At 34.9% G+C, this 21,120-nt stretch overlaps 1 protein-coding gene across 5 annotated transcripts in view; it reads left to right on the forward strand.

Annotated features, from left to right (window-relative positions):
• Positions 1-21,120, forward strand: part of grid2 (glutamate receptor, ionotropic, delta 2) — a 464,217-nt gene that overhangs the window by 338,298 nt on the left and 104,799 nt on the right. For all 5 annotated transcript variants that reach the window (XR_006928288.1, XR_006928287.1, XM_046871162.1 and 2 more), the window contains 2 exons: positions 188-349; positions 4,482-4,601. Coding sequence is in view for 3 of the 5 variants with exons in the window: in XM_046871162.1 (XP_046727118.1) it covers positions 188-349; positions 4,482-4,601 (282 nt within the window). In the remaining 2 variants the exon portion in view is untranslated. The remainder of the gene's footprint in view (positions 1-187; positions 350-4,481; positions 4,602-21,120) is intronic.

Raw genomic sequence — 21,120 nt, forward strand, 5'->3', positions numbered from 1 at the left:
AAAATCCACAAGGTTCCTTGCAACATCAGCATTTGTTAAAGTGATAGTGTTTGTATCATTATAGTTGATCGTGTACAAGCAGCACACTTGCTACTGCTATCACAGAAAAAAAACAATCCCCCTTCTCTCTTTACTCTTTATTTCCTGTGTGAGTCATTAATCTTGTGATTTATTTTTTCCTGGCTAGATCACCAACCGCTACATCTACGACACAGTATTGCTGCTGGCCAACACATTCCACAGGAAGTTGGAGGACCGCAAGTGGCACAGCATGGCGAGCCTCTCGTGCATCCGCAAAGGCTCCAAGCCATGGCAGGGTGGCCGCTCCATGCTGGAGACTGTCAAGAAGGTAGGACAGTGCCAGAGATTGGAAAAATGTATGTGGGTGTATAAATTCATAAGACAGAACATTTTGTGGGAGATTTTGGACATATCCCTTGTGTTTGTTCAGGCATAGATGTGTATTCTGTCACCCGCAGGGTTTTGATGGACAGCTAGCTGTTTTCCAGAATGCCTTTTTCTTCCTCACCAGCAGACATGCTTTCAACCTGTTTTTTTTTTCTTTTTTCTATTATGCCTGGTGTGTGTGTGTGTGTGTGTGTGTGTGTGTGTGTGTGTGTGTGTGTGTGTGCTTCTGTTGGCTAACACTCTTTATGCTCTGTGAAGAATGACCTTGCCCCGAGGGTGCTGTAGTGTATCTATATGCAGACGTATCAGGACTTCTGCCACAAGAGATATTACCCTGCTGAGGCCAGTTATATAAAATGTGACTCTCTGGTACTTAGGCCCTACAGCAGTCAGTGTGTAAATCCACAGACCTTTAATACTTTTATACTTATTCGCTGGTAGTTTGACATTCATAAAAACATTGCTTGCTCATACTGTATATAGAGTTCCTGAGATATTTCCAACCGTATTGTTAGTACCTCTGATAAGCTGTAATACATATTCTGACTATAAAGCATATAGCTCTTCTCTAAGCACTTTACCAGGTCATCCAGATCCACAGCCTGTATGGGGAGTATTGCTTGCAAGGTGAGACTCTACCCTGAACTAGTCCATTGCAGAATAAAAACATTTTTAAATACCCATTTTTTGGGGGAATTGAATACCATTTGTAGATCTGATTTAAACCTGTAGGGCACACAAACACACAGAATATACTGTATAGCTGAGGTGTACTTACTTTCCAGTAGTATTTTAGAGCGCCTTAAAGAGGCCTTTAGATCATGTTGCATTTGTGTATTTTCTGTATAACAATAAGGTAATTGTTTCTACTCCACTCCTCAATAGTTGTTTCCACAGAAACATTGCTGTGCAGATTAGTTTAATTTAGGAATTTAAGGCTTAGAAGGTGCTTGTCATAAATGGGAATAATTGTGCTGGTGATTTTGAAGCCACAACTATAACTTACTGTATAGTATAAGGACATTTGTGGGCAATTATGCATGTGGTGTTCACCCCACTTTTATCCAACCATGTGGGGATAAGATAAGATAAGACAAATATTATTGATTCCAACACTAAAAATCTGCTAAAATATATGAAATATGAAAAGTGCATATAGAAAGAAAGAAGCTGATTCTCTCTTACAGCAGACAAGGCATTGCTGTTATTTTCTTACATTTCAGTTATGCATTTATAATGAATTTGAACCTTTATAGCCTTGTTTTACTATACACAATTCAAAATCAAATCAGTGGGCTGTGTCTTTTGGTGAATATTTTACTAAAAAACAAGGCCTTTGTTTAACATGGTTCAGAGTAATTCAACTAACCAGAAAGAAACCGTTGCCTTAATTTGAACTATCTTGTTCCTTCTGTCTGCCTGAGATGGAGTTTCTAACAGCTCTGGTTTGTGATTTGTAGCTCACAGTCGGTTTTGGGTAGTTAACTGCTTGAGAGTTTCAGACTCTCTGTTCAGAAGTGTCAGGTCAGGTTAAATTGGAATTTTTGTAGGTTATGGATATTTTGTGAATAAAAGAGAAAAGCCCAACGGTTATATTGTGAATGTTCAACTAAAAATAAGAGTTTGTATGAATATGTAATATGGTTGCTTCTTTTTTTTTTTTTTTTTTTTTTTTTTAAAGCTTTTGTTGTCATGTCTGTCTTGTAGATTGCTAGCTGCCATAAACAAGGTGGTTATGCTGCATGCATTTTTAACAGTTTTACTGGAATGTTAAAGGAAGGACTTTCTCTTCCATAGCAAAAAATAAAAAATAAAAAAGACTTTTGTTACTGCAGGGCATTGTTTCTTTCTCTTCCAGTTTTTTAGTTTCAACTTAAATTGAACTGTTCATAGACAATGCAAAGTGTAGGCCATAGTTATCAGAATCTTGCCGGTGAGAATTTCACTGGTATCTGCATTCACACTTCCTTTATTTTTTGTTTTATCAGTCTTAAACAAACCTTTGAACATTGTGTCAACAATAAAATAAAAATAAGTTAATGAGTATCACAGTTTTCTAGTTTAAGAATAAGACAATATAGAAGTGTGTCTATCATTTATCCTATATATATATATATATATATATATATATATATATATATATATATATATATATATATATATATATATATATATATATATGGGGAAATGCAGAGCTTTAACAAAAACACAGAGCAAAAAAAACATTAAATAACCCTAATTAAATTAAAGTCCTCATACCCCAAAAACAAAGCAATGCGGGGACGAATAAAATCAGATTCCAAAACTGATTCCAATCATCCTAAACTGAAATTCAGAGCCAAAAAGGCATAAACAGAGTCAGAAGAAAAGATTCAAGCTAAACCGGTAATTAGAGCTACAGAAGGCAGGAGCTTCCGGAAGTAGAGTCAGGGAATCAGCTGGCCCGGTAGTAATTTTGCCAGAAAAACGCAGGGACGGACAGGGAGTTGGGAGTGGCAACCGGCAAGGGAGGGAACCAGTGAACTACACTGGAAACAGACAAGATTACTGTCAGCAACACAGGGGTGACGGAACAGGGTCATCTGTGCATCCTTAAATTCAGTGTGGGAAAATCATGGCAACCTGGATGTGTCTATCCCTTCTTGTTCCCTATCCCTACACGTTACTTATACCTTTTGTTATCCATAAAGACAATATTAAATTATTAATGAATTATTACTTGAATATCTCTCACATTGTACACCATAATATTTTAAAGAAGAGTGATTAATAAGCAGTGTTTAACCTGAATTACAAATGAGTGGCGTTGCATTATTTCAGCAGCCACATTCCACAGTAATTACAACAATAATAATATTAATATGTTATAGTTTTTCACAGTATTTTAGTACTTCCTACCAGCACATCACTTCATAGGATATAGTCTATGTCAGTTTCATTGACTTACCAGTAATTTTTAAGCTGTTTGTTTACATATTTATACACTGCAAAAGGGATTTTGATTTTGATTACATTACAATTTTAAAAATACAGTCACAAACAGAATTAACATTGTTAGTAGCAGTACAGGACACTTTATGTTTTTTTTAATCCAACTTGAGTAAATAGTAATAAATGCTCTCAACATTATAGAGAGTTTTACCTGGAATCCAGTGGGGACTTGAAAAATTTGGAAGATAATTAATATTTTTTAAAAAGCTATGTTAACTGGAGCTCATCCAGATCTTAATATTACAAATAGTGGATAATGAGTATGTAATACAATCAAAGAGAATACATTAATGTGTCAGTTTGTTCCTGTTTAAATAAAATTTTGAACATCATATACAATTGCCACGGTATTTTAAGACATTAAGACAAGTTCACATGGCATAGACATCAGTTAAACAATGTTAAGTTCCTAGAACTGAACATTTTGTCACATTAAATAATACTTAAAATGTATATGAAAAATTAGGTTAGTCATCAATACTATTATTAGATTAAGTTTTATTTATAACAAAAATTGTTTACTTTTAATTGTTTACTAATTTTTATTTGATCATATTTCAATGCGTTTTTTTTTTTTTACATATTTCTTAAATATTGTGTTGTCATTTAACAAAGTAAAACATTTAATTATTGACAATATACAGTGTTCTGTTAGGAAAGGTTGATGTAACCTTTACAGAAGAAGTCTCGGGTGTCAGCGCTTTGTGACAGTCAGTAAGTTCTTCGTCATGGGAGACTGCTCAGAACAGAGGATTTTGTGCTTTCTGGTTTCTTTGTTCTCTTCAATTTTTATCATATTCAATTCAACACAGAGAAAAAAGACAGGCTCACAAGGGAATTTGGGTTCCTACAACTAATGAGCATGTGTTATTCCTTACTATACATCCTTATTAATACTAAATAATTCAGCTAAATTTACACAATCGCCACCCTTAATATACTTAGGTTTATTTTTAACAATTCTTTTTTAATATATAAAATATTGTTTTAATTATTTTGTCCTTATTGTAAAGTGTTACCAAAAAAGTAATGTGTAAAATAAACTGTATATTCAACAGTATTGTATTTGTTCATTTTTTCAGAGCGGAGTGAGCGGTCTGACAAATTTTCTGGAATTCAATGATAATGGCACGAACCCCAACATCTTTTTTGAAATCCTGGGGACAAACTATGGAGAGGACCGTGGCCGTGGAGTCAGCAGGGTAAGAACCGTATAAACAAACTGATCAATTTGGTCTCAGTTAGAACTCGAATGTTCTGATATTATCTCTCATTTCACAGTGGGTTGCTGCTGCATTGTTCGTTTTAATGATTCAAATATTCTTAGTAATGATCAAAGCAGAGTAATTAGGGCCATATTGCAGGTGCCGGTTATTTATCTAGATATATCAAGATTGCCCTGTTTATTTGTCTTGTGTATGGAGAAATCAGTGTCATTTTAGGCAAAACTGTAACAATAATTTTTTAATAATTAATGCTTTCTATTTGCTGTTTTCCCTTTAATTGCCTTAGTTGTATTTTAGTGTAGTTGCTTAGGTGAATGTCAGCTCTCATCTGTCTGTGGTTTCCCTGGGGCTTACAGATCCATCACTCAGCACAGTTCAGCTCCCAGGGACCTGCAGTATATTGCTTATAAAAGTTCCCCTTGTGTTAGATTTTTTTTCCCCAACACAAAGCCTATTGGATATTATGTGTCCGAGCACTCATTAAAGAAAACAATGTTATTTTGAGCACATTCCCATCGAGTTTGATTGATGAACCAACAGCCAGTAACATGACAGAACTACGCTCTATAAAGTGCATGTCATTGTCAAAAGTTGCTTGGGAGGCCATTTTAAGAGTGTTCATGGGCTAAATTTAGCAGCACTCATTAAGATCACGGTGACAACATTGAAGACTGGAAGCCTCCAGCACTTTGTGGATTAAGAGTAAAATGTCACTGAAAAAGCATGGCTTGCTATAAAAAATCTACCCAATTTGACCGCTTTATTACTACTTTCTCAGCTTTAGTGATTTTATATGTTATACTGGATGGTGTCATGAGCATTTTCAACCCTGTCCTAATGCTGCTATGGGTCAAATCACAGGTAAAATTACTATTGCTTCAAGTCCCATTACTGCAGTAGTCGCTTTCATATAGTACTCCGACTGTGTTTCTTTTGCTGAAATAAATTGGCAGTCTGATCCAGATCTCCAACTATAATTTAATCCTGATGGCTTAGACATGGAAGAAGCAATGATGAAGGTAAATGAGTCACCACTGCTCAGACTTCAATGCATAATGATTCCTCTGCCTAACAGTCCTGTCATAGCAATGTTTCCAATGTTTGCCTTTTTGGTTACACTGCAGCTTTTGTAAGAATAGCAAATATAAATGACATGAAGCACTAAATTGTTTTGAGCACATTATTACAGTTAATTATACTGTTTGTGTTGCGAAACCATCAAACTGTGCTTGTAATCTAATAAAATAAAACTATATTGCAGGATAATAAAAAATGCTCCTTGCATGAGCATCACATTAAAAACTGACAGTCAGATGAGGCTGGTACATGGTTGTAAGTCAGCAGTTCGCCATGCAGGAGGGCTGTGCCATGGATTCTCCCATTGTCATTGGCCGAAAAGGTGCATCCTTCTTTTGAGCTCGCACCTTCCTAACACATGAGAGCATTAGATGCCACTATGCACCGATTAAATTGTCTGATCTCATTAAAGATAATTGTTCTCTAACAAAACTAGAACCGTACCACACATCCAGAGGATAAAATGAATATTTTAACTACAAAGTAATTACATTAAGCAAGATTTCTTAATGAGGGAAAGATAATTGGTTTTGAAGGGATCAAATACAAGTGTTAAGGCGCTTCCTTCTCCCTGCCACTGCTTGAGGTCCATGCGGAATACCAAGTGGTAAAGAACATGAATATTACAATGTGTAATGTGTATGCAATTTACTGTGTAGTAAAACAAACTGGTTGATCAGTAATTTGTCACAGTTCATTCATTCATATTAATTAACTGTTGTATTCTAGTCAAAGTTGAGGTGTATTTGGATTCCATGTAGTTAAATATCTTAAAATATTTTGAGTTAGGTGGAGAAAATGCACTCTGAATGGGACACCAGTCTATCACAAGACTTCATGTACACCCACAGGCATTCATGTACACCTAGAGGTAATTTAGCATAGCAAATGCACCTGCTGGCATGTTTTTTTGGAAAGGAGAAAAAAAAATCAGCACAGACAGTAATCTGAGTTCAGGATTGAACCAGGGACCCTAGAGCTAAGAAGCAGCAATACTGCTGCATTACCATGCCTCCTGGTCTGCATTAATAAGACCAAAATTAATTCACTAAAGCTGTATTAGGATATCCAGTCTAACCTCAGAGTCTATTCAGAGTTTTCACAGACCACAATAAAATTTGTGGCACAAAGAATTATTGCATGTTTGAAAGTTTATGAAGCCACTTCCTACTCAAAGTGAAGAGCAGCGCTGGATGAAGTATACTCAGGTGGATGTACACAAACCTTGCTTAAATATGTTCCCAGTAAAAGCACTTCTTTTATGTTTTTGCTTGAGAAAAATGCTAAACTACTAAAAATCTAAATTAAGCAATAAAAGTAAAAGTACTTTATTTTTAGAGCTATATTTGATTAATTTATGCAATTTATTGTTCCATTCTCCTGCACATCATACCTTTTTTTAAGCAGAGATTTCTGTTTATTAAAGGCACACAGTGAGAGTACCCTTACTTCACACAAACTCTCAGCAGAAACAGTTATTCTTCCTGTGTCAGGTTCTCATTTAACACAGTATGTGTATTTCACAAATTGGAAATTCTCTGACAACGTTCAGATACTTGAAAAACTCAAATACAGTAAAGAAGCAAAAAATACTTACTGTCCATCACTGGCCAGGGAGTCCAATAGAGCAAAAATGGTTCTAATCTCTAAGTGAAAAGAATGGCATTATTTTTGCCCCTGTCATTCAGAATGACACATGGATATCTGTGAAGTTCAAATAAGTGGTGGTCACTGTCGTCCAAGGCTAAAAATTTGCCCTGTAATGTCGTATGAGCAGCAGATCATTAAATGTAGTGGCAGAATTGCCTGTCATAGAAAAAGCATGTGATTTGTTTGAAGGCCCATTTCAGAAGGAAATGTCAAAACTATGACAATGCTTTATAGTGTAGCATTATTGGGGACTGAGGTAACCAGCTATTTTTAGCTTCGAGTTAAAGATGAAATGATAATGACATGTTTTAAATGATAGCTGGATTACCTTGTTACAACCATAGCTCATGTTTCATGCTTATTGACATGCTGAGAATTGTTGCATGTGTTTATGCTGTTCTGTGTAACAAATGACCTTGGAGTTGCGTTGCTTCTATGACTAATGCCATTCCCTTTAACACCTTCATTTAAAAAAATAAAATATATCAAAACAATCCCTTTTATGGGTTGTGCGCCTAGTAGAGGTAGAGCAAAACTTTCATTTCATCTGAATGTCATCTTAAGGTGAATATCTTAGAGGCTGATTTCTTTACTTAGCCATTATTCCTCTGGGTTATTACACTCATGCATGTTACTATCTACATTTTCTACAATTTCTTTTTTTTTATATTGTCTGGCCTGTATTTTGGCAGCTGGAACAATTTACATTAAGCTGACCTGTGGTTAGTTAAGATGTGCAGTTGTTCAGTTGATTTATCATTATTTTTATAATAGCATTTTATCAGTTGGACTTTTTGCTGAATATTAAGTCCTGAATAGTTATAGCTTGTGTGCTGACCAAGTGAAGGTTGTCGAAATTTTCATATTAACTATGCGAGAACTGCATGGTGGAAAGGAGGTCCCTGTGGGTACGTTTCTCTATTTCCCCCAATTTTCCATTTCATTAGGTAGATTCAGGTGTTCTTTTAGAAGAGCTGCCTTTGCCCACAGGGACAGAGGGAGAGAGACTCATTGATTTGTCCTGCTTCAGAGGCTTTCTCTCTCTGCACTATTCGCCTTGACAACTCCCAGTAGATTGCTGATGTGTTAAATGTCCTGGGCTTCTCATGCTCAGCTGCAGTCTCTTCTCAATTTACCAGTTTGTCACAAAGACATTTTCTAACGGACTTGTGACACAGATGTTATTCTAATATTGTTAGATGCATTGAATGGACATTCGAAAGAGACAGGAAGATACCTGACTAACTTTAAATCTATGCTAAATCTATACTGTATTTAATTCTTTGTTGTCAAGTTAAATGCTCGTAGTAAGGAATGAAGAAGAAAATGGTGCACATTGTTATTCAGATCCCAGACAGAGTGACAGGCAGAAGCACTGCTCAGAGAGATGTGTGTGATGTTTGAGTGTAGAGTGAAGTTTGCTAAGAGGAGTGTTTAAATTATGTGTGATCCCAACCTTAAATTTAGGTGAATACTTGTTCTTAAGCTTTATCTTCCTTGTTTGGCTGTCAACTCTTTTTTTTTTATCATTGCATTATTAAACATATTTGTGCTCAGCATATGTGGGATGTTCACAAATTTCCAGCTAGCTTTATTCTGATAACCCAGACAAAGCTATGTGTATTGTCATTGATGCCCACAGCAACAAGTCCCCTCCTTATTTTTTTCAAAGAAACTCTACAGATTTAGAAAAAGTAGTGTCTAATAAAATCACCAGTAATAATGCAGTTCTTTAATCAAACTGCACCAATACTGTGTTTGTACAATACTGTACACTTGTCCCATACTATATTTATCTTATGTTTAGTTTGTTCAGAGATCAACTACAAATAACCAAATACAACTTAATAAATAAATATGTACTATGTTAAGATTACTCCTTTAGGTATACAATATATTGCTTTTTTGACATATGCTGCATGCTTGTGTTTGTAACCTGCAGTGATAAAACATCTTCAGCTCCCTTAAGGTCAAGCATCCTTTGAAGGATTTTAGTCCTCAAGTCATAAATTTTAGTCTACCCATGAGCTAGAAATCTCTTTGGTGTTATGAATCTTCAGCTCTGTGGCCAGAGGAGATCCCTACTTTATTTTGAGATGCTTCTGTATTATTTATTTATGGTGTTGTTCCATGGATCTGTGTGAGAGCAAGAGGGAGTAGTGAAGTTAAATAGTGCACTGCATCTGGAGGTAGTGTAAAAACATACACATCAAAATACAGAGGGAGGGGGAGAGAGAGAGGGAGGAGAGAGAGAGAGAGAGGGGGGATGCAGAGTGCTTATTTCCAGTTGTCTGCCCTGGTATCTCAAATACCTTCTCATTTCTTTCCATCTACACTTTAATGCTGTAACATTTTTAGAACAACTTTCTTGAAATTATATTGCCTTATCAAAAGTATTTAAAATTTGATGAGATCTCAATGATACATTTAAATGCTACTACTGACAACAATCTGATTTAACAAATAATTTGATACAACACTTTTTTTAACTATATATTGCCTGTGCAAATGTCATTCTGTTCCTTTTTATTATAGTTTAATGGTTGATAAGTTTTATTAGGCATTGTACTAGACACAGATGCAGTGGTGGACAGTAACTAAGTAAATGTAATTTGTTACTGTACTTAAGTAGCTTTTCACGTATCTGCACTTTACTGAAGTATTTCCATTTGGAGAACTTGAACTGTACCTAAACATCGTTGCAGTTCAAGTACAAGTTTAAGTACAGTACTTCATGTGAACGACATTTCCTTAAGAGTGGCTTCTTAATAATGCACCCTGATAATGCAAAAATTATTAAAGAATAGTTGGAGTGTTTATGGTATTGATTTCACCTTCAAAACTAGCTTGCTGTACTTTATGATAGTTTTTTTTTATTATTCAGTCAGGATTATGGCCAATTAAATCAAGGGACATGCCACTTGCCAGTGGGCTAGCTAGATAATTTTTATCTAACCACCATTTAACTTAAATAAGGGACGGATATTATCAGACAGCGTTGGTGGTCCAAAAAAGTGTGTGCAGGTGTGTGTGTGCCCCTACAGAATTACAGGATGTAAAGCTGGGGATTACAGCGGGTATTTCCTCTCTGGCTCCCCATGGCCATGTTGCACAGCTCCACTCATTCTCCATCCCAATCTTCCTACAGGAAGAGGATTAACATGGCTTCCTGCATTCAGCACTATATCACCTCTCTGCACCCTGGTGCTCAGAATATATAAGTGCTTTCTGTCCATCAGCCTGTCTTCATCACTCCTTCATTCAGGTGCTGTCTCTTTTGCTCATTTTTACTTTGTATTTACATTTGTTACATATTATCCCAATGTTATATTTCATATCCATTTTAAGAACTGCTTGCTCTATAATTATTTAAATAAAACCCTGTACAATATGTAGACATGACAGAAACACAACAGCTTACCAAATGCCACAATAAGCCAAAAGACTAGTCCTTTTTAATGTTTTCTGGCTCTGACAGAGGCATTTAATAAAAATAGTAGAAACCAAATTCTGAAACCATTACAAAAGTCAGTTAAGCAGGTAATAAAAAAAATCTTTAGTCAATCCAGAACCCCAAATACAGATTCTAGAAATAATCAGCTCTCCTTGTGCCAAAATATTGGTTCCATTTATGTGCTTATTATCAAGCACTTGATGGGCTGCATCAGGTGTGGCATATATTAATATTTGTAATTTGATAAACTATGAATGCCTTGGCAAACATGATCTCTGCTGAGGTGTGTGGATTGGTTGCAGTTGTTAAAATACTGTTCCTTGTTTTAAATAAAAGTGTGACATAATTGAACAGAATTTCCAGTAGTGTCTCAAAAACAGCTAAAAATGTGTATACCATGCTTGTGTAATTGTCATACCTAATTTGTTTTTAAAATTATTGCTGTGTTGATTGGCATTGTTGCTGAAAGCATGGTTCCTTGTTGTGCACAAACATAGAAATTACATGGCTACCTGTTGCTTCACTGTTTGTTTATTGCAATTGAAGGGTTACACTTTTTTTTTCTCTCACAATCTTGTTTACCTTTCCAGTCAGTCACTCTCTATATCTATCTCTCTATGTCTGTTTCTTTGTTTCTTTGTTTTGTCTTTCTCACTCTCTTACTTATTCTCATGGCTTCGGTGTCTCACTGTTATCCACATGATCGCTTCAAGCTTTCTGTAGTCGCTTTGCAATTCTTTAACCTTGATGAAGCCATCGGGATGAGCTTGCGTGTTCTTGTCTGAGTTCCTTTGAAAGGGCAGATGCAGGTGTAAATGTGAGAAGTGCTTTCAACCGACCAGCGGAAAAACAGAAGTAAGGTGCAAACAGGTGTCTTTAGGCCAAAAGAGATTTTAAATATCTCTGAGAATCGTGCTCAGACAAGAAACATTGTCTTGTCTGCAATTACATTTTTCATCTCGAAGTGATCACTCTAAGCCTGCTTTTGTACTCAGATATTAACATACTAGCTTTTATTTCCAGGTTGCCGATTTTTTTTTTTTTTTTACAACTGACAAAGCACAGTTCTTTAAAATTATGGCTCAAAAAATCTAATTTCACCTGATTGTTTCTCTGGCCAAAGTAAATCAATAACAAATATATTTACACATAATGAAAGTTTAACTGTGAAACGGGCACATGAAAACCACAGGCTCTGAATACCGACCAAATGCTAGTTTAAACTATTTAAGCAAATTAACCAAAATCAGTTTTTGTGAGGTGCAGGATTCTAGTGTAGTTAAAAAAGGACAAGGGTATATGAAGCAGTGATGCAACAGTAATGCAAATAAATTATTTTTATATTGTACCTCTGTACATAATTCAATAAAAATATACAAATTATTTAAAAATGTTTAGAATTATAGATTTATTGTGTTTCATGATATTTTTTCTGGGATATGCAGGCACAAGGGAAATTGCTGGCTACAATACCGCGATGTTACCACCATCTTCGTAGATTAGATCAAATGTGCCTGTTTTTATGGATGCCTGTCATTTTCTTTCCAACACTATGCAGGAAAAACATTGGTTTTATCGAGGTCGAAAAACAGGGGAATAGATGACAGGAAGGCACTTGAGATTTGAATAATTTTTGGAGTCATTTTCCAGATCTGAATCTATGACAAAAACTGATGTAGTACCAAAATATGTGTTCTGACGTAAGCTGAATGAATGTCTGGGTATTTCTGCTGTCTATGTTTTACGTTCCATCAAAGTACAAAGAGATATTAGATTTTATCAAATAAGTTTCAACTTAAGTTTCAACAGAAGTCAACACTTACTGTATTAGCAAAAGTAGCAAACAAGAACATCATAGAACAGAGTCACAAGGCATGCATACTGTACTTCATGTCATATATGTGTGTGTGTGTGTGTGTGTGTGTGTGTGTGTGTGTGTGTCGGTAGTCATATTTGTAGGACATAATGATTGCTGGGAACTGGAGTTTCCAGCAGACTTAGATCAGAGAATGCATAAAGAGTTTTAGATGATTTGTGTCAGATAATTATTGTTTAAAATACGTCATAAAAAGAAAAAAGTAAACATACTGATATTCCTTGATTAATGTATTGAGGCCCCATATCAGACCCCAATGTCATTGTTACACTGTTTTCAATGTTGAGGCTAATATGGCCTGTAAGCTTCAGCATGTAATATGTCTCCCATGAAAAGACATTTAACAACACTGACATTGAAATATTTAGGAGCAACACATTATCTGCAGCTAGGCATTTTGGTTCACTAGACACTTTTTTCTCCACTTTGCTCTTTATGACCTACTGTACATGCTTTATGTGCTTGGGGCTTTTATGACTGCATTAAGCTTTCCCCAGTGCTCTTTGTGTTTGGCCTTACAAATTGTCTAAAGAGAAAAGGCATGGAATGAGACCCTACAATATTCTTCTGTGGCTTCTGCTATCTCTCTTTTTCTCTCTTACCCTTTCACTGTCACTAGCCTAGTGCTTTTCTCTCAGTGCATTACAAATGACTAAATTTTTCCAAAATGGCTGAAATTCACTTAACAAAATTATATAATATGGTCCAGCCTCAACATGGCTTTTGATGTGGAAAAAAACATTTAGACGTCTGTTTTGTATTTGAATATCGTTTTTTTTCATTTTTTTTTTTTTTTTTAACAACTAGGGCGATCCATTAGCAGAGTTGAATTTCATTGTCATTGTCCCAGTGATGTAAAAACAGAATAGTTTAAGAGATGGTATAAAAAGTTTTGAGATTAATGGTGCTAACTGGTGTTATTCTGACCACATTGAGGAAATCCAATGCAAATTGCAGGTGTTTAAAATGCTTTGAAAAGAAGACTTTCAGGACATATACCAGAAGTGGCAGGAACATTGGGGGGACTATTTTGAAAGTAATAGTGTGTAAACATGGATAAATAAGTACTTTTTTGTAAACAGAGCTAGTCCTGAAACTTTTTCATACCACCTCTTACAACTGTGTAGGTCAAATAGACCTTCTTATATTATTATGAAAGAACTTATAACAACAGGGTGCACTGTTAGAGCAAAATAATCAACCACAGGGTGGTGAGGATGGGTAATTACTGCCCCTGAGTATAGCAACAGCAAATGTACCAGTGATTACAATTAAAATTTATTAAAGAACTACATGAACAGTATTTAAAGTAGATATTGTACCCTGAATAAAATGGTAATGAATTATTTTATTTAGTAATTTACAGTATGTCATAGTAGCTATAAGTAGTTGTTCCCTAACTAACATTCTCTCTCTCTCTCTCTCTCTCTCTCTCTCTCTCTCTCTCTCTCTCTCTCTCTATCTCAAAGTTATAAAGTAAAAAAATACTATGTAAATTACTTCTTTCATAGAAAAAGCCTGACAAATTAATGATTATATACTTTTCTTTCTACAACAAAATACATTTGCCCAAAATAGAGTAAGCACTTTAATATAAATCTATGGTTTGAATTACAGCCAAATTACAAGACTGCTCTTAAAAATATTAATACATTCCTTTTGATTTAAGAACACTTGCAGGTATGCATGTTTTGTTTTTATTTATTCGTGCCAAAAGGAACATATTTACCTTTTAACGCTGCTCTCGAAGACTTAATCCCAAATGCAGAACAGAAGCAAGCGTAAATATAATTAATATAAATAATAGCAAGCACAAGTCTACTAAGACTATGTCACTTGTCAATGTTATATTGACAATTCAGGATAGAACATGGATAGAAGATACTTTCTTGTATAATGCAATAATGATGTTAAAATTACATCATGCAGAGCTCCATAGACAATTCTGACGACTAAAACAGACAAAAAATCTCAAATATTTTCTTGTGAGAACCTTCTATTGACAAATTTTAAACACATAAATATATTTTCCCTATGTAATTTTAATGCATGTTATTTTAGATTGATTTCACATTCCCTCATAACTATTTATTACAATTTATTTCAACATTTATAATAAAAGTCAATCAGTGTCAATATGGCAAAAATCGAATGTTAAAAAACCTAAAATTATGACTGGCATACGCTGGTTCTGCATTTGTTGTTGGGTCTTGTACACTTAATTTTTGATACTGATGTTAATTCTAAATCTCTTTTTGAAAAACTGTCCAATGAAGAAAAGACACTTACCAATTTAAACAAAGCAGTGCTCAATTTTGTTTTTAAATTTTTTAAACATACTTTGCATGAGTTTTTGATCAAAGGTCTGCCAATATCCCAAACACGCACTGTTAATTCTCCCCCAAAGATGATTAATCATTTTATTGGTATTACACAGTTGTTCATTTGTCTCGGCTCTTTGTCATTTCCTTTAAGCAATGTCCCTTAGCTGACTTTGTGCATAACATCCATTAAAAATGACACATGCTAATATTAATTGACTTTGTATTCAATTCATGGTTAGATTCATTATTTGTTAGTCTTTATCTCAAATGCATGTTTAAATTTAATATGCCATTTTTAATTATGCAAATATTCAATTATGTCTCTGTTTGCAATTATTTTCATAAAATATTTGTCAGCTTGTATTATTGTATTATATTAGCTTTAATAAATCGACTTGCATCGGAATTGTCAAAAAGTATTGAAATAGAGATGTCAAAGTATGATCTATATACAGTGTATCAGGTAAGTTTATATAGTAAATAGGTTCAAACATGAAATATTTTTTTCCTACAAGGTAAAGATCAGGCAAGCTTCTTTAAAAGGAAAAGCAGAAGAAAATCGATTGCATTTTAATCTACATGGTTCCACTGTAGACCTGTAGATACTGCCGTTTTAATGTTGTTAGAGTGACTATAGTTAAATGGAACATCAGTAAGTGACCCACATGGTCTTCAGGCTGAACCCAAACAGACTATTTAAAAAAAAAGAAAATTACAAAAATAAATCTAATTAATGTCGCTGAACCAGATTCACAAAAAAGGAAATTGATTAGCATTTATTTATTCATGTATTTTTCTCTTTGCCTTGGGTATAATATATTTGTTTACTTGAACAAATGTACAAACAAATGAAAACAAAACTAAAAATCCAAAAACAGAGACAAAGATTTAAAACATTAAAAACTATAGAACATAAACCTGCACAAAAACTTGTACTATATGAATATGAGCAAAACCAAAGTGAACAGACAGCAAACATGGCAGACAAAAAAATGTGTCCATGGGAAAGGAGGAATTAAACTTAGAGAACAGAGGATAGTGAAGAAAAGAATTTACTGCTATCACTGTTTTTCTGAAGATCTAAATGTAAAAATCTGAATTTGTATTGAAAAAATATATTATTCAATATGTTTGTGACAGGTGAATATTGTTAGAGTACATGATAAATAAAAACTAAATCATAAAATCACTCATTTACATTTAATATCATGTTACAGATATAAATACATGCCATGGAAAATGTGATAACTAGAATAATTGGGTGCAGTGTGTAGAGTCATGTCTAAGGACGTGTCTAATTTGTAGAACTTGTGAATGGTGTTTGTTTCTGTTTTTTCCTCTTTTACCAAATGACACGTGTGTAAATGGCAAGTCAAACTAATTATTGGATTTGGATTATATGATTCATGGTTATTTTTCCAAGTTCAAAGCTTCCATCCCCACCCACCTGGTTCAGTAACAAGAGTTAGAGGTAATTCAGTGATAACTACAGGGTGTTGAACAAGGAGGCCATACAACATATTTCTTTTTTCCTGTACTTAGCTCATCTCCATTATGAATTTCGAATGTAGAGTGATTTTTTTTTCCTTGAGCTGAAACTTATCCTTGCTGTCACATGCAGGGACTGTTGAAATATTCATGACCTGGTGCTCTAGGGAGACTGAGATTGAAGCTGCATGCGATGAAGAAACTAGCTTGTTGCTATGGCAATTAAACACTTGGTCATACGACTGGGCGAACCGTAGCTATCGGCTCAAGCAGGCAGCGTTTTGCTTTGTCAGCGTGTCATTACCATGGATAGAGGCATAGAGTGCTTGAGCTCTAGGGCTATGTTTACAGGGTGCCCGAGGCACCACGTTAGTGACATGAAGCACACTCTCTGGCTGCAATTTGATAGCAGTCTGAAACCCCCACAAAGTTAGTATAAGCAATTCATTGATTCGGCATGCTCAGGTACAATATTGATTGTTGTGCATTAATATAGGCAAACAGTGTATTTCTTTCTTTTAGAGAAAGGTTTTCACATTAGATAGAAGAGCATCTATCTATCTGTCTAATTAAGCATAGAGCTCTCTGCATAGCATTTTAATTGTAATTGACTATATATATATATATATATATATATATATATATATATATATATATATAGTGTATTTATCTAGCTATCTAGTATCTATCTATCTATCTATCTATCTATCTATCTATCTATCTATCTATCTATCTATCTATCTATCTATCTGTCTGTCTGTCTGTCTGTCTGTCTGTCTGTCTGTCTGTCTGTCTAACCATTGACTATGACTAGATGTCATGCTATACTGACAGCTCCATGCTTAGACATACCGACAAACAGACAGACAGACAGACCAATAAATAAACAAATAGATGGATAGATAGATACACTACCTGTCAAAAGTTTGGAGACATGCAGTCTTTTATTATTTTTGAGACACATGCATGTACCATTTGTTTATTTGCAACAAACGACGTAAAAGGCATAAACACAAGAATTGGACAGTGGAATAAAGTTTCAAATTTGACATGTTTGACTTTGGTAGAAGAACTTATGCAAGATGGAAAACAGGAGAAAAGATGTTTCCAGACTTCATCACACCCACAGTCAAACATTGAGGTGGAAGTTCATGATCTGGGGTGTTTTGGAGCAGGGAAGGTTGGAGACTTATTCTAGCTGAAAGAAATACTGACCCAACATGGCTTACATAATTCAGCACCATGCAATTCCATCTGGACTGTGGCTAATATGATCCAACTTCATACAAGGCAAAAACCTGAAGCATATGTCCAACTCTGTAAACGTTATTTAATAAGCAAACACTTCAATAAAATATTACCTATCATGATATGTCCTCGAATTTTTTAATAAAAATAAAGTGCATTAAAATGCAACATCAACATAATTAAATTATCGAGTTTGTTGCATATAAACAAAAGGAACATGCATGTGTCTCTTAAAATAAGTGTTAATTGAGAAGTGTTTCCAAACAAGTTAGGTAGGTAGCTAGATAAATAGATGTTTACAAATGTTCCACCAATGTGTAATTAATTTTAAATCCAGATTACTGACAAGCTGTATTTTTATGGATTTTTAAATGGATGCGTTGTATAAAACTACCATTAATCAAACATTTTGTGCCAGCCTTACCAAAAGAACAAGAACATACTTCTTTTTTTAATCATACTGATTGTGTTGGTGAGATTTAAATTATATCCGTGTCTACAACTGTTTTATTGCACAAGGACCACATTGTGAGTCAAATGCACATGCTCAGAATGCAAAACGCGCATTCTGATAGTAAAAGCAATCAAACAGAAAGGTTTACATGGCTATTATTCTTGTGTTTAATGGATTATTGAAGGGATTTTTTCACCTCGCTTGACTGCACTGGAATTCCATTTGGATTGGTCTTAATTGGTTTACTTTAGTCTTGTTGTGCTGTATATGTGAGCATTTCCGCATCTGATTGAGATATCACTGAGATTATCACTAAGTTACTGATATATGTAAACATGAAGTAAACAACTCAGTTGGAATAAAAAACATGTAAATACAAATTATACTTAGACTTAGACTTATACAATTATCTTAATCTTTGCAGGTAAAACATAGAGACTGATAGGTACCCTATGAGAAAAAGGGGAAATTTTTCTAACAATACAGGAGCAGATCAAAGTGGGCCTGAATATAACTGAACCACGAATATTTTGTCTTTTTCTCATACTTTTGTCTGGCTGGATATGTGCTCTCTTTTGGCTCATGTTAATATTCACATGCTGAATATTAACAATATCCCAGCAGGCCTGGTGATGTTGTTAATTTGCTGGGATGTGACTAGAGCTGACCTACACTCGAGACCCTGTCCCTAGACAACCTGCTCACATTCACACATACGCCGCCTATCAGGGGCAGAATGATTAAGGGGAGTAAGTCCTTGCATAAGATGTAGAAATGTCAAGAATACTCATGATAGGATGGCACACAAAAGAAGATTAACTTGGGACAGAGAGGCTTTATGGTATGTTAATCATGCCATTCTCCTTCCAGAGTCTGGTCAGAACCCCTTCCTAATGTTCAGAAGAAATAACTGCTTAGACTATGAGGAGGTGCACTACCTTTTTTTTTTTTCCTCCATTCGCATTTTCCAGCTTTTCTTCATTTATTTCTGTTTTTGTTACCTCCTTACACTTTTCCTTCTATTCATGTCTGGGAGCTCACATAAATGGTACTCATGATGAGGTACTTTATCTCTCCAGTTATTGAATGACAACTAGCAGTATTGGGTTGAAATTCAGCCAGCAACATTTCTTTGCATTGTAAATGTCTCTTTTCATTACTTGAGGCTGTTGTGTATACTTGTGACTGTCAGGATAAAGGTGCCTTGCAGAACATAAAAATTTCCCTTTAATTGACAGCACAAGTATTAAAGAGTGCCACACTTTTTTATGCCACTTTTTTAAGGACTAAAATGTTTTTAGATTTTTCGCAAACAGGTCCTAAGTCTTTACAGATGTGTGGACATGCTATACAATGTTTCTCTGACAAATAGCTCTATATCAGTTATATGGTTTGTGAAATATATTGCAAGCACTTAGGCAGAATGTTGTATTTTTGAAGCATCATGAGTTTCCACAATCATTTCCTGAAGGTCATGTTCCATCATTTTTTACGTCAGAACAGAACAAAATCGTGCGTGTGTGCATGCGTTCCAAGTAAAGACTTTAAATTTAGGATATGACTAAGAATTAATAAGACTCTTTAAAGCAAAGCAGACTTTTTAAACATACTTAAATTAAAGAGTCTCTTAGGAATGATCTGTCAAATACCCCTCAAAAAAGAAGACTTGCTTTTAACTAGCCCTGCAAGAATCAAGATGAATTGAATTTAATTGCACATTAAATTGGTGGTAATGGAAAAGGATTGATTGGTTTTTCTATTATAAAGTTTCAAATGTACTGGTGTAAAAGCCTTTGCCCTTTTATAATGGCCTTTTACAATTTTCATATTTTGAAAACCAAAAATTGGTCAAATAAGATGAGAGAACACTAAAATGTGCAGTTTGTTTATCATTTGAGGTGCATTGCCTGCATTGTGAAAGTTACAACTACAACTTATTTCAATACATGAGTTATATAGAAGATCCTTATAGGCAAACAAAAGGCAAAATCTGTCTGTCAGTAAGATTAATATCAAGAAAATATTGCATCTTCAGTCTCTCTTTCTTTCTCTCTCACTCACGCTCACTCTCTCTCAATCTCTTGCTCTCTCTCTCCCTCTCCCTCTACCAGTAGAGGGGCATAATAACAGGTGGAAATGCTCCTTTTAGACCATGATCCATTTCAGGCCATGTTCCCATCATGATCATTACATGTGCTAAAGCGTGCGTGTTCGGGCCCAGTGCTCACAGGCGTGATTGGAAGTGCTTTTTTTTTTTTGCCCTCACTATGTAATCCCGGTCTATGTATTATGCAAATATATCTAGCAGACTGCTTGATGATCCCTTTAATGACATGTAGTGATAGTTTTTGGAATAACAAAAAGATTTGTTGCATATTGTTTGTCATCAACTGACAGTAGAACACTGTTTAAAAGTCATTTAAACACCATTTTTCGCACATTCTTTAAAAGCTTACTAAACACATAAATCAAATTAGTTTTTATGTTGACTTAAGATGTGTTTTGTTCATTTTTCTAATGTGTGTCTGTGTGCGCATGGGTTGCGTAACTGCGCATGTGTGGCTGTCATCATATCCTTCACAACATGCCTCAGTTTGTTTTCTGTCATAAAAGGAGCTCTGTACTTTATTACAAGTTCTGAAAGCAGATGTGAAGAGAGACGACAGTTCTTTGTGTTGGCTGTGAGAAGGGAAATCATTTGCCGCTACCCAGTGTAATTCCTAGCAACAGAGCAGCTTGTTTGATGTGCAAAATATAAAAAGAGAAACACACTTAGGCTGTATTGCTTTACTGATGTTTTCATTTGTTTCTTTTTTAATGCAAACAAATATATAAATTTTTTACCTTATCTGATTGTGAAGAAAGCAAAGCATGGTGGCAAATTAATTGCAAGGACAGCACACATTTTCTTTGACTAGTTATAC

The sequence above is a fragment of the Silurus meridionalis genome, chromosome 17, assembly GCF_014805685.1.
Source record: "Silurus meridionalis isolate SWU-2019-XX chromosome 17, ASM1480568v1, whole genome shotgun sequence".
Taxonomy (NCBI): Eukaryota; Metazoa; Chordata; class Actinopteri; order Siluriformes; family Siluridae; genus Silurus; species Silurus meridionalis.